Source organism: Clavelina lepadiformis, chromosome 5 (genome assembly GCF_947623445.1).
Source record: "Clavelina lepadiformis chromosome 5, kaClaLepa1.1, whole genome shotgun sequence".
Classification (NCBI taxonomy): Eukaryota; Metazoa; Chordata; class Ascidiacea; order Aplousobranchia; family Clavelinidae; genus Clavelina; species Clavelina lepadiformis.
The window spans coordinates 15,320,879-15,337,975 of record NC_135244.1 but is presented as its reverse complement, the minus strand read 5'-3'; the positions used below and the strand labels follow the sequence as shown (position 1 = coordinate 15,337,975).

The window sequence follows — 17,097 nt, the reverse complement described above, 5'->3', positions numbered from 1 at the left end:
CAAAAAGCAAACAACCTCTAACCCAAAAGATAAGCAATCACGCAGGACAGCTGCTTGTGTTCCACAAGCGATATAAAAATGTTTTAAAATTGTTTATATCGTTGGTATCATCCATACAAATTTCGTTGATGGACAATTTAGCTGTAATCAACGTGTTTTTGACATCGGCAGAATGCAAAAAGAGAAACGCAAGAACGTGATCCAGATAAATTAAATTAAATTAAATAAACAACAAATTATTTGGCAATATTTGAGACCTGGTATGATGATATAATTACTTAGAATTACTTAATCACTTCACTTGGTGTTTTTTTTCATATATTGTATTACCCGAATTTAGAACTTTCCACCAGGTTCCTTGAATTAGGGGCAAGGGACAAGGAGCAAGGAACAATTAAGCGTTGCTAATGCCTTGCCCAAGGGCGTTACAACGGTAGCGCGACTGGGTATCGAAAACAAAACACATGTCGTATTACTGCGAGGCCAGCGATCGAAATTCGAAACACAAAACATCTTCCTATTAACACGTCATGCCTCGTGAACCTCTCGCCTGATGACAATATACTGACGACCTTCTAGTCTGACGACATTAAATCAAAAACACGCAAGTTAGAAAGCTATGTATTTTGTTCAGTGGTTTTGTGAACAATTCCAAAATCGGGCATTACAATATAAAAAAAAATCAAAAAAAGCAAAATAAGCTTAAATGCAAGATGTGTGACAATCGGAACTTGTACTAAGACAAGTTCATTAACTCGGGCTCGGGCGCTGAGGAATCATCTCTTAGTTTAGTTCACGCATAGGCTTTTCTTGGTCCAGGGTTATAGATCGTCATAGGTTTACCATACTACTCAAGTTACAAAGATTCATATCAGATATCAGATGCATTTTCATATTTATGCAAGTTACAAAAAAAGTTATTTACCTTTTACATGGAATTATTGGGCCAATGCTGGAGTTTCTTAACTTTTTGTAAACGCATGCCATTTCTGATAAAAAGAAATGTCTTGCATGAAACAAAGTAAAGAGGGAACGAAATCATGCAAATTAATCTTTAGTCACGCTTGATTTATTTCATAAGAGTCGGCGACCAGTGAGAAATAATTGTCGAAAAAAGTTTCCTTGGATCAGCATGCGAGCTGTTTTTGTAGAATGCTGTTTGCTTTGACTCGATGTTGGTGGTGCGCCTGTAGGGATGTTGTTGTGGTTGTCCAACTGTATACAAGACCCGGTTTTGCTGTGCTTGATCGTATTCGAATGATTTTAGACTGCGTTTCGTGTGTCTTTTCTTGAGTTCATATTTGTATTGATAGGTTTGGTCTATAGCCTAACAGTAACAGCATACTGACGTTACAGAACGGTCACATGCAATTGCGTAAATTTAATTTCTACAACGTCTGATCGTGGCGTACAATACAGTAATGATAGTCTACTACAATCGCTACTAGGCCTATAGGCCTAGTACTCTACGTTACCGTAACATGTATGGTATTTAACTTGAATTGCTAAAAACTATTTTGACATTCAGAGGTTATTGTTTAGTTTCGTTAACTAACAAAGTATCCATAAATTAATGATGAGGATTTTCATTGCTCTTCTATGCTGTGTTTGTTTGACTCAGGCCTACAATGTTTTCAGTCGGCATGAAAATTTTGAAGATATTGTTTGGTTTGTTAATAAGATTAACACAACTTGGGAGGTGGGTTTTTGTTTTCTATTTTGTTATCATAAGCCTATAATAATGGTAAATCTATTGGTCTTAACAAATTTAAGATGACTTAATTAGTTTCTCATCATACATTCATCAATTCATGTGTTAAAGTACTGTAGCTTAACTTTTTTTGGCAATATGTAGTCGTAGCATAGTACGTTGGCTTTAACACCATATTTCTTCAATTATAAATTATAGCTTAAGTGTTAAAATTTAGTTGATGTACTTTAGTCTTTGCATAGCGCCAATCCTATCTATGTGCCAGGCTAGAAAGCATGGAACATTTTGACAAGATGTTAGGGGTGCAGGACGACCAAAGTGAGGGTGACTGGGTGCAGGACGGGTAAAATCTTTGTGCAAAATGATGCATTTTGCAGTCTGCAATAAACTCTGGGTAGCCCTAGTCTAAACAAAGACCGTGGGCCCTTGTTTTCGTCGACATTCTTGTGCTCCAAGCACAGTCTTGAAAAATCTCGAGGGTGCAGTTGCCATAATTTCCACTATGGTTCAAAGGCAGCTTACCGTATATTATTTTTTACCTCTTAGTCTCTTACTATATAGCCCAAAACTCCAAAAAATGTTACAATCTGATGCATATATCGTGTTCCTTATGTTTAAATTTACTCGCAATTCTGTTTTTGTAAGAGAGTGCAACACGGCCTAATTTGGCGAAACATTTGGATTTGTCAAGACTTTGTTTTCAATGATAACGTTTGGTGTGACTTATATTGGAGGACAGATTACATGGCATGTTAACTTTCTTTGTAAAAAATGTTCATTTCATGTTTACTATTATTTGTGTTAATTAGGCCCAGCATAACTTTGATCCAGAGCACTACACCCCAAGTGATCTTCGTGTTCTTTGTGGCACCAAGATAGGGAAAAAGTTTCTTCCAATTAAGTATATAGCCTAGTAGATTTATTTTTAACAATTGACTGTGACATGACTGTAATTATTTTCAAAATAATGTATACAACATAGTATATCATATGTAGATGGCCATAATTTAGATAGCTTTCTTTATTTCAGAAATGTTTTAATGCCAAAGCAATGTGAACTGTATAACTTATGCATACTTTTAAAAAGTGTTTTTGTATACAAGTAATACCATTACAATAATCAAGTGGCTGATCTTAGCTGTTTTTTAAGGTACCACGAGTTAACTGCCACAGAAATTCCGGACACCTTTGATGCCAGAAAGCAATGGCCAAATTGTCCTTCAATCAGTAAAATAAGGGATCAGGTTTGTTTTTGTATGAGTTTCTGTTCGATTTGTTTTTGTAGAAATATATATGTCACATTCGTTTTAGGATCCTTCCATTTTAATTCAGATAATTTTGGAAAATCTTGATGTATGCAAATATTAGAATTACCATCTGTGTAGATCAAAAATTAGGTACGCTGTTGTGTGATGTCATAGTAGGTTTCCACTTGCAACAAATTTTGTAATTGCAAGCTTTCACGTTTTACGTCTCTCGAAATGTTTTGGTTTTAAACTGACACAGTAATGAAAGAAAAGTTTTCAAAGGGGCTTCCTCCTGCTTATATAGCATCAAAAAAGTAGTTGCTTTTAGAATAAATTAACTGACAAAAACACATTCATTTATTGAGTTGAAATAAAGGCCAAATTACTTTTAATACTTTTCATCACTAACAGTGTAGATCTAAGCAGGGAGCTTGCTTGATTACAATGCACTGGTTACTTAAAACACTGAAAGGCTAAGCAGCTGTACCGCTGATGTTTCCTTTTTAGAATTTGATTGTTACAAACAATTCAATGACTATTTTAGCAATAGAATGCATTGTTTTACAAAATAAACAAAATGAATATGTCCGATTAATTTTTGCTACCCAATGCAATGTCGATGCAATCAAATAAAAAGTTTAAAAGCATCTTGTAGATTTTCACTGCTCAGTTGAAATGACGAAATTAATGAAAAACATTTTTAAGGTAAACTAAACACACTACTCAAAAGTAAGCACAAACGATAGCCCTGCTTATAAGGTATATGAAATAATTGTTGAAGTATTCTTTTAAATGACAGTGTGTGCAGCTCATGCGTTTTGTCTAACTTTTCAATTACCCTAATTTTAAGTTTAAATCTGACTGAAAATGAGATGAGCTGTGGCTGCATAAGAACATTAAACTTACCATTATAAAATTATCTTGCTCAAATATACCAGGGATCTTGTGGTTCATGCTGGGCATTTGGTGCTGTTGAAGCAATGTCAGATCGCTATTGTATAGCCAGCAATGGAAAAATTGAAGTTGACATTTCGTCTGAAGATTTACTTACATGCTGTGGATTTGACTGTGGTGATGGGTGAGCGCTTTATAATTATGAATAAGTGGCTTGAATAATATAAATTTACATATGGCATATATGCATAATTGCAATAGTGTATGCAAAGCAGCCGTCTTTTATGCTACTGGTGTGAAAAAGTCACATTAACCCTTGAACGCGTATTCTGAAACTTTGCTTACTTGGATACATATATATGAGTTATTTAGTTTCAGCAGTGAATAACCTTTAATTGTTTTAGTGCAGTCATTTTCAAGTTTTTTTGCCCAAGGCACAACATGCGTCATAATTTTCATGCAAGACACACCTCACTGATGCACCATCTTTTCCTATTGTGGTGTAATAACTTACAAGTTACAAACAATTATAAATATGAAAAAATAATATATAGCCTGAACATTGATTTGTATGTAATAGTATAAGCTTTTACAATAACATGTTGGAATGCTGTAATTTAGAAATACAATTTTTATGAGAATGATAGGATATAAATTTTTGTCCTGCAGCATCGTACTCGCGTAAGATTCAGTTACTGTTATGCCAATGATCAATCTTTGATTATTATGTCACAATGTGAAAAAGAAATTTACATGCACCAGTCTAAGCAAAACCACGAATTACTTCCAAAATTATAGAGAATAAATAGGCACCTTGGCAGTTGGTCACATAAGTGATAGTGTTAACAGTTGTCAACTTAACAACTGCTTCTGAATTATAAAATGATTAACAACTGCAATGCTGAAAGTGTTGCAATTTAAGCTTTCATTGATAGCTATGTGCATGTAATTGCTTGGCCAATAACTATGGATATATTTAATTTGTATTTGTCATTCATTGGCATTCATCAAAATGGCACTTTAGCACATAGTTGCAATGGCCTGTGCTTACACAGCAAACTGAAACCGTTAATGGAAGGTCTTATGACCAGATCATGTGATCTAGAAACGTCAACAACATCCTGTTTTATGGCTTGCAGGCTCAAAAGTCGTGACAGATGTGCCTGCCAGCACTTGTATACCAAAAGGCTTTTAATAGCCGTGTAGTTTCATTTAAATGCAATTATCAGCCATGTTTGACTTTTTGCAAACTTAAGCAAGTTCCATTTTATTGAACTGTCAGCACTAAATATCATGTGATACGAGAGTTTACAATTAACTATTTTGTTTGTAAATCTAAGCCTGTGCTGAACTTTTAGATTGATAAAAAATGCAGGCTTCATTTGTAATGCCTTGTTTATTGGAAGTCACTATTGAAAAGTAAAAATGGTCATAAAGTAGCTATTGTCAATTATGTACCATAAACTTTGCTCTATGTTATGGTTTGGTGACCACTGCTGATAATGATAAATTGCATCCTTTTTAAAGTTAAATGGGCAATTGTGCTCTCATGCTGATGCAAGAACCTTAGAATTTGTGATTATTTTGCATCTTGTTGCCACCAACAATTCTTACACTTAAGTCAACTGAATTATAGACCTTCTGTATATGAAGCTCTTTATATGATATCCATAGTTCGAATTGTGTTTTTGCTTGTGTAGAATATTAAATTTACTATGTACTGTTCACTATTTACTGTGTAAAATGCAGTCTTGACTAATTTTAATTCTGCCTTAGTTCAAATTATAGTCATTGGATAAATGTTCAGCTAATTTTTTGATATTTGGCCCAAGTATGGTATAATTAAAAGGCTGTGTTTGTTTTCTAAGTTGTGATGGTGGGTACCCTGAAGGAGCCTGGAAATATTGGGTCGATTACGGCCTAGTATCTGGAGGATTGTATGGAGATGACAGCAGTTGCCAACCATATGAAGTCCCACCTTGCGAGCATCATATTGAGGGTTTGTAATTTTTCAAATTTCTTGTTAATCTCTTCTCTCAAACTTTGGTAGAATGATTTAATGAAACTGATTCGAATTGATATTACTGCAATGAAAATATAATGCTGGATTTTAAAGGAATTAGTTGATGAATAAGTTAATAATTTTTTTTTATAAAACTGAAACATATTTATGTTGATTCCTGATCCTGCAATGATTTTTTATATGTTGTATGAAATATTCCCAAATAAACTCGTCAAATAGTTTTGCATACTGCCGGTAATAAATATTTTATGCCAGGTACTATAAAATGTGTGCTATTGCATAGTGGTAGACTTCTTACTAATTTCCTATCAACAGGAAAACGTCCAAAATGCTCAGAGGGTGGATCTACTCCAAGATGTGACAGGAAATGCGAAGGCAATACAACCATTTCCTACAACAATGATAAACACTATGGTGCATCATCATACGGTATCGGTTCTGAAGTCAGCCAGATTCAAAAGGAAATTATGACCCATGGTCCTGTTGAAGGAGCATTCACTGTATATGCCGATTTCCCAACATATAAATCTGGTACGAGAGTTTGTAAAGTTTAAACTTAGTCTTGAATCAGGAAATTAGCTGTCAAGTCTTTATGTACACACTCCAACACCGTATACGACACACGTGTCATGTTCAATTTTAACTTGCATAGGTGTTTATCAACACGTTACTGGGAGTGTGCTTGGTGGCCATGCAATCAAAATTCTGGGCTGGGGTGTTGAGAAAGGAACCCCATACTGGTTGGTAGCCAACAGCTGGAACTCAGATTGGGGCCAGAATGGTTTCTTCAAGATTCTTCGTGGTAGAGATGAATGCGGCATTGAAAGCTCCGTTGTTGCAGGCAAACCGCAGATCAAAAAATAATTCCCAAACAAGATTAATTCCCATTTAACTGTACAAACTATCTCTCTTATGTCATATAATGTGTTTAACTTGTAATTGTCTTTGGCGGTTTTGTCATTTCATTTCATGGGATTGTTTTGCTGTCTTTGTATTATTACTCTTAGTCGCCAAGACTCGGAACACAATCGATCGATGTAAAACGCAAAACAACATATAACAAGATCCATCTGCAAAAACCTTTTCGATTTTTAGGTGTAATATTTTTACATGCATTATGCTTTAAGTGCTTGCCTTACGTTCGTACGATTGATTGGACAATTCTTAAAGGTGATATTGATTTTAGAGCTACAACTTATGCAGTTAATAGTCAGTTTGATTGATTTTAATAACAATCTGTGTAAAATATATACTATATGCAGCCATTTCATGTTTTTGTAATCACAATACAATAAAATACATATAAAAGTGCATTTCATGGCACCTTTTTTCGTAGTATGCCATTATAGCCTACTCTGTTTTAACGATAGATCGATGTGCAATTATGTTTTAATGATAATGTAAAAAATAAATCTTTTATCACCGACTTTGTATGTGAATTATTCGGTATAGGCCGATTTACAACGAATTTTTCTTACATGGGACGTACCGGCACAAAACCACTGAAAAGATGTTTGACAAGTAGAAAATATTTGTTATTACTTGAGGAGGAAGATGTAACAAAGGACACAGAAGACAGTAACGTTCATGGGGCTCCCGCCGCAGGCATCCATGATTATGTGGCTTTATTTTTAGTCACAACAATAGTGCATTTTACTTGCAAGCCTGCTAAATTCCATTTTTGTGTTGATCTACGTTCTCAATTTAGTGTTAGTTGTTGACGTGAGAGCTCATACGGTGTAGATCTGACTGGACTTACTTACTGAAGTGAAATATTTTACCAAAAGGAACAGTGCTTGGCGGCAATACACCGCCATCGCTTCGTACACTTGGGCAAGCAACGTTTACTCCTGCTCAGTAATTACAGGGAACATTATATTGTATACTAATTTGGATAAAATTTCAACAAATTGGCGTAGCCAATAGCAGAGCAGGGAAAGCGGCCGCTACCCTTAGCATATTGTTTCAAAATTTGCGCCTTTTCAGTTATTCAGAACTTCGTGTACATACAGTATTAGACATCATGCATGTTAATTTTGATACAATGACGGCGCTTTTTTAAAAAGTTTGCTCCCACCAGCTCAAAACCTGGCTACGCCTCTGTCATAAAACCAAAACAGCAAATAAGATTGCATCTGTCAGAAATCGCACACAGATAGACACGGCACCCCGAATTTGAGCAGCGAAAAAATGTCGAGTTATGGAAAGTAACAATTTGATTTTATCGTAGATAGGCGAAGTACAACGCAGCACGTTGTTGAAGATAAATCGGGACAACGAATAGCTGATTGAATCCACGTAAGTAAGGGAAATAGCCAAAAATGGTTAAGTCAAAAGCCTGCACCATTAAATGCAAAACCTGTTAAGTCAAATTAAGAGCAAAAAAAACGATTAAAATTGAACTCCTCAAAATTTCTTGCCTCGTAAAATAACAAAAGACATGCTTGTCGGCGGGCAGTTCAATACCATCACAAAATAGTTTGCACAGTAATAAGTTAAATGATTTCGATGAATTTAGTTTTTCAGAATAATCATATGATCACGAAGCCATAGAAATCACTCTTCCACAAGTAGTGGGGTGATGAAGATATTTTTGGGGGAAGATGTGACAATGCTTTTGAGTTTTAATGCCTTCACCTACAATTTTATTCGTAATTCCATATATTTTCTGATCTTACTTTAATGGCTAAGCTAAAAGATAATAGTAAACACAGCTAGACCTACAGCTTTCGGCTTCCGATTTGGGTCCAAGTCCATGGTCTACTCACTCTACTCTATCGTTTGTACAGTCTGACCCCTGTGGTATATAGCCTAGTATTATTGGTATGTGGTATATGTTTGTATATCCTCAGGTTATACTCGTCTGACATTTTTGTTTATAAATGTATACACCAATAAATGTAATGCTGAAATTTGCATGACGATGTTGTATTTTTAAAATAGAATACAGGGCAAAATGAAAATTCTGCACTAGAATATTGCCGCATAAGGATTTCTTTGATGCCCTGGTAGGCCTATGTATTTTGTGGCTACTGCACACCTGAGGTAAATGTCAGATAAACGTTAATAGCCAACTTGACTTGATATAAGCCATCTAAATAACCACTTAAAAGTCTAAGTTTACCCTTTCGTAAAAGTGTTATATAATTGACCCTTTCCGTGTTACCACCGCCACTTTTTTGGGGTGACAAGATTTTTTGATTGCCTATACTTAACAAGGATGTTATCGACCCATATTGATTCTTTTTTAATTAAGAGCGTTCTGGTTATTGAATAGTAAAAGATTTTTCTCAGGTGAGTAGCATATGAATTACTTTACACAGTAAAAAAGGTTTGAAACTATGTTGCCTTGCTCTTATTTTAAAGCGGTTTGAATCCTAATCACTGAACTTGTTCGATATGATGTCTAGATCAGTGGTTAGCGGTGTTAAATCTATAGTTACAAGTGTGCGTCTAGATATGCACTTGAGAAAGATTTAGTACTTGGCTAGCCGGTTCACACCCGATTTAGTGAGCGTGCACAACTAAGATATCTGCACACCAAGAGTCTGCAAGTTCTGCCATGAAATACAGACTGACTGGCCGGCTTTCACTGCAGTCAGCTGGAGCTGGAGCCTAAGCAGTGGTATCAATGAGCTCCGGAGCTGGAGCAATTTAACATTTACGCCTGCTCCAAAGCCCTGCCCACTGTAGTCAGTATGGGGTCTCCTTTACGTTTGCACTCCCGTGGATGTGTAAAAGTAAAAGCGGCCCAAAGTTTGCTTGTTGCCTCAGAGTCCTTCGGTGTCAAAGTTAGCTGAAGCAACGATTTACTGAATAGGCAATATATCCTATTGCAGAAGCCATCATGCTCAAACTCTATATAATTTTTAGGTATTACTTTGACTGGGGCAATTTTCTGCATTTAATTTATTCTTTTAGTGTGCATGTTTTGCGCACAGAAAGTAAACTTTCCAATAAAGTATTCAGCTACTTGGTTATTGTTACTTTTTCTACCTTGTTTGTAGTTAAGTTTCTTAATAGCTGCATGTCTTTTCTAGAGCACCTGCATAGTGATTTGTTTAAAAAGTAAATCTAAATAATTACAGATTAGTAAAAGTTGGAAAGCAAATCGGTCATAAGTTTGGGTATCAGTAAGGTAAGTACGAAAGCACCGGGCGTAGACAGAAAATTTATACTCGCAGCTTGATAGACACTTTTTGCTGCTTTGCAGCTTGGTACTTAATTGATGTCATATGTTTAATCTTTGACGATATGGGCTATTTTTGTCAGCATTTTAATCCACATGCAGACATTCAGTAATTAATATATTTCTTGTTTTTGTTGTCTTTTCAGGTCATCATGTTGCCGACATGGGCAGTTATGTGTATTATCACTCTTATCTGGGTCTTGATTGGAGGCGTTACTCCATTTGTCATTCCCAATGGACCTAACAAAGGTGTCTATCAAACAATGGCAGTAACCACTGCAGTATGCTGCTGGCTTCATTGGTTTATCACGTATATGAGTCAATTGAACCCACTTATTGGTCCACAGCTATCCAATGGACAAATATTTATGATGGGATGGGCCTGGGACTTAGTTGACTGAAGTTATACTGTGCAATATATTGAAAACTACATTTTAGTCTTGTTTATTAAAGTTATTATAAGTATTGTGTTTGTATTTATATGTGGCATATTATGTAATTCCACACATACAATGAGGAATAGTGCATTGTGTGATGTTTAGGTACCTGTAGATTGTTTAGGTACCTGCATATAATTGAACTGCAGGATATTGGTAGTCTAAACGGTGTTTTTAAGTGTGCAAGTAAATACAAGCTTTTTGTCTTTGAAATGTATAGTACTAATTATTTCAGCTCACATGACGCAAATCAATCGCTATATACTGTGTAAGTTTACTGTAAAAAAGAAAGCAAATTGTGAGCTAAGCGATTGAATTGCTAATTTTTGGTGAAGTGTTTGCTTTATAAATCAACTGTAATGAAATAAATATATAAATAGTAGACATCGTATACAATGGACAAGTTGGGACCAGTGATATTCATTCAGTATATGTGATATCTGTTATATAGGAACTCGAAATAAATCATAGGCACATCGTGCAAGCTACTTAGACACCTATACTATATGTTTTATCTCACACTGCTGAGTTATTTAGAAGTCATTGTCGTACTCAAATACAAAACAACATAATGTATTTTCTTCTCTGCTCATGTCAACAGAATGTTACAATTTCAAAATTTTACAATCACTTTTTTGTTGTGCCATACTGATTAATATTGTACTGCTGTTTACAATACAACAGAAGTAAAAAATCAAATCAAGTACCATAAAGAAAAATGCAGGCTTTAACCTCTTGTATGATATCACATAAGCCTACTCCTGTACATGTGCGGGACGGAATTAAAATTTCGAGCTTTGCACCAGTCATACACACGAAGTAAAAAGAAATTACCAGTAACAACACTGGAAATCACTGGAGGACACCATCACTTGCAGCTTGCAAAGTTAATGGATCCATTATATACAAGCAGTTTTACATTGTTGTACAGTATCTCAAAAGGCTGAAGAATTCCTTTGTTATATATGTATATACTATAACAGATTTGTTATTGGTGAGATTGAATAGGAGACCTTCCTGACTAGAATTTTCATCTAATATATATAATGTATATGTGATTATTCGCTTTCAATAAATGCGAAGTCAATTGTCAAGATTGTTTGATTTATATATTAAACTTGGTCAAACCAGTAATAGACACCAGACAGCAATGGACAATTGAAAATATCTATTAGTGTTGCTCTTGTAATGTTTTTCTGATATTATGCTGGTATCAGTTTTTTGTGTGTGTTTTGGAATATGATTGTTGAATTAGATGTAAAAATATACATTCATTTGCTTATGTGTAAATAAATTCTGCATTTTGCAGAGTTTTCTAATGAAATTTAGCGTATCTTGAAAACAATAGGAGGTATTTGGCCTGATTTACAAACACGTACTGTAGCAAGATGAGCTCACAAGCTCAAACTTCCCAGAATCGTGCTTCTGACAAGCTCAGTGGAGTAGAACTGGAACGAAAGGTGCAGGCTTGTATATAGTTAGTTGGTAAATGTCTTAAATTTATTAGTTGTGTACCATTCTGCAAATATTTAATGTTTCATCACAGTTTCTAATTTAAATGTATTGAAATTGATATGGTAGAATATATGATAGTTATGGTGGTCATCACTCTGTGTTAATAGGTTCATATGAAGTACTCTGTATATGTTTGCTTGCTGATTTTAATGCAAAACTGTGATGAATATGTATGTGGCAACTTGTAATAATGCTTTGCTTGTCACTTTTATTATTGTACTTAATTGTGTATGACTGATAATAATTAACAAAATTAATTAATTTTGTGAAATTTTCTTTCAGGCTAATGAGGTAGTTCATTTTGTGTTAATCTGGGAACAGAAGAAAATACCTATAAAACGGGCTGATATTAACAAACATGTGTTGAAGGTGAAGTTTCAATTAAACTACAATGCCTTCTTTAAAGCCTAAATTGTAATTTGCCACACACTGAATATTTTTAGGATCACAAAAGTTCCTTCTCAGATGTGATTAAAGTTGTTGCGAAAAAGTTGGAGAAGGTGTTTGGCATAAAACTTGTGGAAATAGGTGAAGGAGCAAAAAAAGCCTACATGTTGGTCAACACATTAGATCATTCCGAGACAAGCGATGTTATGAAATGGTATGTGGAGATCTTTTTGGTGCATTTTAACAGTATGTAGATATTTGCCACTATACCTGCGTAATACTATTACTCCACTTTTGCTGAAAAGCTATTCCTTTTGTTGCATAGACTAACGAAAAATGTTTCAACAGGAAGGATAATTCAAAACGAGGGCTTTTGTTCACAATTTTAACTTTAATCTTTATGTCTGGGAATAGCATAATGGATGGTAGGTTTTTGCATGAAAAAAGTAAAATTAACTTATGAAAATCATTTTTTATAGTTTGTGCTAGGCATGTTGTGAAATGTCATGATCCTGCATGCATATGATGTTGATGTTAAGTATCGTGGAAGCTCGTTAATTCAAAGGTGAAGGGATTAATAAAACTGCTTCAATTATTATTTAAAGTTGAAAAAATTGGAAAAATAATTATAAAATTGTGTCTGGTGTAAATAAATGCATTTTTAGAAATCAAATACTATAACACGCATTTCTTGTAGAACATTTTAGAAAAAATGTTGTTTAATCAAAAAATGGTACAGTACTACACTGTGTAATTATATAGTGCTGCACTGTGGTACTATAATACTGCACTGGTATTTTTCCGCTATGTTTAAGCTTAGTATCTTCACCTTGGCTAGTCTGCTACTGTATGTTATCATAAAGTACTCGTACCTTAACCTTTCTGAAGTCTCCTCACTAGTCTACCTACTTTTATCTTAGTAGTTTACTTGCATCAGTTGAAGACATTTTGTAACTTGTTACGTTTGTAGCCAATAAAAACCCATTTTTAAAGCAAATCAACCCAGAATTTTTAATGCAATGAATAATTTTTTAGACGAATTTTGAGATAACTAACTCTAGTTACACCCTTGGAGATACAAAAACACTTTAACCAAGTTGTTGTCATGCATTTTAATAGGTGGTTAACAAGGGCAGGTGAAGTTGCTTCGAGTTATTCAGTATTTTGAATGAAGTAAAGTTGAGTTAATGAGCTTTCATTTCATGTAATTTGTTATACTTTTATTTATGGAGAACTTGGTTTCAACGAAACATGCAGCAAACACATATACATGTTTTTATAGGTGCACTTTGGCATTCATTAAAACGTCTTGGAATCGAAAAGGACCATTCTCATTCAGTGTTTGGAGATGTAAAGAAGCTTATCACTCAAGAATTTTCCAGACAAATGTAAAGTTGTTTATAATTATTTGTTTGTTTATTCTGAAAATAGCTGGACACTGGAACACACATTAACTTCTGCAGTAGTTAAGTATGGCATAAAATGCAGGTATCTTGACATCAGCAAGGTTCCCAATTGTGATCCTCCACAATATGAATATCGATGGGGCCAAAGAGCTTTCCATGATATTCCAAAGAGAAAGATTTTAGAATTTGTGACGAAGGTTATTGTTCTATGTTCCTTTTGATTTTACCAGAAAGCAGTTTTTACTTTTTTCTGGCTTTAGAGAAGCCTTAACTGCTGCTTTTAAGCTAATTGTAAGATGTTTTACGTTAACAAATTCCAAATAATTCTTATTAAATAAATAGTTTTTAAAATTTAGCATTTAATGTTTGAAGTTTGGGTTACAATTGTAAATTGAACAATTTCAACACACCAAACCACTTCGTGACTTTTTTTCACCACACATTTTTTGCAGCTCTATGATAAGTCCGATATCATGGTGTGGAAGTCACAATACCAAGACATGATAGCTGATGAAATGAATGAACAGCAATCAGGATAACGCAACTTGGTTCTTTGTACTAACTTTTTATTGCAAAGTCTTCATGGAGGTGTGAGGCTGTATAATGCAGCCATGTATTGTGGACTGAATAGGACTGTGGTATGGATATGACGGGAATAGTCACATGTTGATGATTTCAATGCTCTTTCTTATTTTCTAGTTTCGCGTTCAACTGCCACTTGATTTTTATATATTTTTCTACTTTTCTTTCACGTTATATCAATTTCAAATAAATTGTTTTCACTGATCTACGTTTGATGCAATTTATGCCTGTGTCGGTATTGCTTGTAGAAGCTTCTGGATCTTTAAACAAGTTTAAATGGAATTTATTGGGGTCGACTTACGCACCGTCCATTTTATGAGAGTGTTGTTGTTTCTCACCACGGTGCTAATTTGTACAGCTACACGATTCTCCGCAACAAAATGTGTGGAAATTGTAGTCTTTCGCAGTTGAGCTACTTCCGAGCGAACGTTACGAGCTTTTCAACTTTAATTTGTAGGGTCAGTATATTTTTACAATTTTCACCAGTTAAAACCACAACAGATTTTGATACTCTGATTAGAAGTCTGCAATGTTGCAGCCCCGTAAAGCAAGCTCAACCCTTGCAGCTCCCATGTTGAAATTGGTTGGTTTTTTCTTTGGATTAGCTGCTTCCAGTTGCCACGTGTTTGTTACAGTTACTCCTTGCTGGTATCTAATTTATGCCGAAGCGTCTGTGAGTACCTATATATAGATAATTTCATTTCTGTTTGAATCAGTTCGTGCGATTTAAAACATCGTAAGAAAACAATTATTGTAATATTTTGAATTAAAGTTGTTCAAATACTGCTTAACATAGATATCACCATATGAAAATTGCTACGGGCTCTGGAAGTTTTGTAGCTCTACTGGATTATGTGGAAAGTGGTTGTCTGGATCATTGCTCGGTCCCCATGGTGGTTGGTGCAGTGGACGATTGGATTTATTTAAAATAACATTTATTGCAGTAAATTTCTCTATTTGTGATATCCAAACACTAAGCAATAATCTTATGTGCCTTTGTATGGAGCAAACGTTTGGAAGGGCTAGTGTATAACTTTGAAAATAATTTTGAGTTTTAAACCATAGCTCAACGAACGGTTTGTAGAGGTTTGATGATCACTGCCTGCTTGTTAAGCGGCTTTGCAATGAGTATGAACATTTTCGGCATGAAGTGCATCCTGCTCTTCCAGATCTGCGACAAAACAAAGGAAAAATTAACTCGAAGGGGGGCGTTTATCTGGGTGGTAGCGGGTAATGTTTCTCACAGTATCCATGTTACTTTAGCTTATTAGTTACGTACTTTATCTACAGTACAAACCACTTTACTTTTGATATGGTCATCAAATTGTTGACTAACAAAGTCAATGACCAATTCAGGTACATGCGTTTTGATTGCAAGCACTTGGTATGGACTTGACGTTATACATTCAGCTTGGGAAGACCAGAGAGCGATAGAGTTGGCTGATGGCATTTTTGTTGGCTGGGGTGCTTCAGGATTTTCGTATGCTGCAGCTATTTGCATGTGGCTGGGCGCAGCCATATCCAGAAGGCAAGTTTTATACAGTAGGCTAATACAGAAATATTGAAATGGTCTACCTGCCTTTTTAGCGCTCTGTCTCTGGCTTGTAGAAGGAATAGATAACTTTTATTTCCAGTAAAATGAATCTGTTGCATAACCTAAAGGCAGTTTTTACAAAAAGATAGACTAGCTGCGACGTACGTATTTATATAGCCTACTTATGTTAGAGACCGTAAGGTGGCAACAAAGCGCAGGGAGTCTGTTTTCGCAACTGTTGCTGCTTATGCTGCAAGTCGTCGTGGTTCAGGTACATGAATTTGGAGGGATGTTTTCAAGGATACCATTCTCCTCGTCACTAAGGAAATAGCATATAGTCAAAGTATTAGAATATGTATTTCTGAAATAGCTTAAATTTGTAGGCTGCTGATATGTACATTACCGGATTTGATTTCATTCTTCAGTAGACTTATTGCAAGTTTACAGCCGTGGTTTTTTGGTGTTTGTCATGTTATACAATGAAACGGTTGCATTATACAAATGTTGTTTTCATCTTTTCTGTACAGTACAAGCGGACCCACTTGCTTGGTGCCATCTTCCTCAGCAACATAGAGCCAGTATCAGCGCTGGACCAAGTCGAGCTCGCGAAGTGCAAATGCTTGAATCGATCGTGGACGTGCCATGCGAGGACTATAAAAGAACCACATACATGTAGTATTGGCTTCGCTTTGTAGTGTGGGATCATCTTATTTGCAAAACTGCTACTAAGTAAAATCTTGAGAATTTCTAGTTTGATTTCTTCACGTGATGCGAGTTATAAGCAGTTTATTCGGACGTCACCATTACAGCCCAAGAAAGAAACACAGTCAAAGCAAACCTCAAACCTGTGTTAACGAACTAGATTAAATATAATAACTTTATACCAATTTGATTAAACCACTAAACTATCAAAGGATCTAGTGCTTTTGTTACAGCATTTGTTTTGCTTTCTTCGGTGGCATTTGGTAGTAATATTTCCTCCTTCGATTTTATTGTAAGCTTAGTTTTTTTATTGTTTGCCCTTTTATTCACCGCATTATTAGCTGGGTGCTTTATTAAGTTAATGCAGTGCGGGTGCGGTCAAAATACATTTCAAAAGACAAGAAATTTTATAATTAAGAGTCACTGTAATTATTGCAAAGTAATTTTTGTGAAAAGCAGTTTCATAACAA

The 17,097-nt window shown here is 35.1% G+C and overlaps 3 protein-coding genes across 4 annotated transcripts; all 3 read left to right on the top strand.

Annotated features, from left to right (window-relative positions):
* The first annotated feature begins 1,507 nt into the window (after positions 1-1,507).
* LOC143459374 (cathepsin B-like) lies at positions 1,508-7,301 on the top strand. The gene is made up of 7 exons (XM_076956504.1): positions 1,508-1,699; positions 2,521-2,612; positions 2,862-2,955; positions 3,897-4,036; positions 5,721-5,851; positions 6,191-6,406; positions 6,528-7,301. Exons 1-7 carry the CDS (start codon positions 1,574-1,576, stop codon positions 6,737-6,739), a joined length of 1,011 nt encoding a protein of 336 aa, XP_076812619.1. The 5' UTR covers positions 1,508-1,573; the 3' UTR covers positions 6,740-7,301.
* A 3,167-nt stretch (positions 7,302-10,468) lies between these two features.
* LOC143458646 (non-structural maintenance of chromosomes element 3 homolog) lies at positions 10,469-14,595 on the top strand. Its single transcript, XM_076955479.1, has 7 exons — positions 10,469-11,961; positions 12,299-12,385; positions 12,460-12,617; positions 12,752-12,828; positions 13,686-13,791; positions 13,892-14,006; positions 14,262-14,595. Exons 1-7 carry the CDS (start codon positions 11,890-11,892, stop codon positions 14,346-14,348), a joined length of 702 nt encoding a protein of 233 aa, XP_076811594.1. The 5' UTR covers positions 10,469-11,889; the 3' UTR covers positions 14,349-14,595.
* Positions 14,596-14,706: 111 nt separating this feature from the next.
* LOC143458645 (claudin-1-like) lies at positions 14,707-17,040 on the top strand. Of its 2 annotated transcripts, none has more exons than XR_013117685.1 (6): positions 14,707-15,064; positions 15,188-15,287; positions 15,457-15,621; positions 15,748-15,919; positions 16,117-16,268; positions 16,453-16,588. XR_013117685.1 is itself a non-coding variant. In XM_076955478.1 (6 exons), exons 1-6 carry the CDS (start codon positions 14,921-14,923, stop codon positions 16,599-16,601), a joined length of 810 nt encoding a protein of 269 aa, XP_076811593.1. In that variant the 5' UTR covers positions 14,707-14,920; the 3' UTR covers positions 16,602-17,040. The 2 variants fall into 2 exon arrangements, 1 of the variants encoding a protein (XP_076811593.1); XM_076955478.1 differs by having other exon boundaries at positions 16,117-16,196; positions 16,453-17,040.
* Positions 17,041-17,097: the final 57 nt, after the last annotated feature.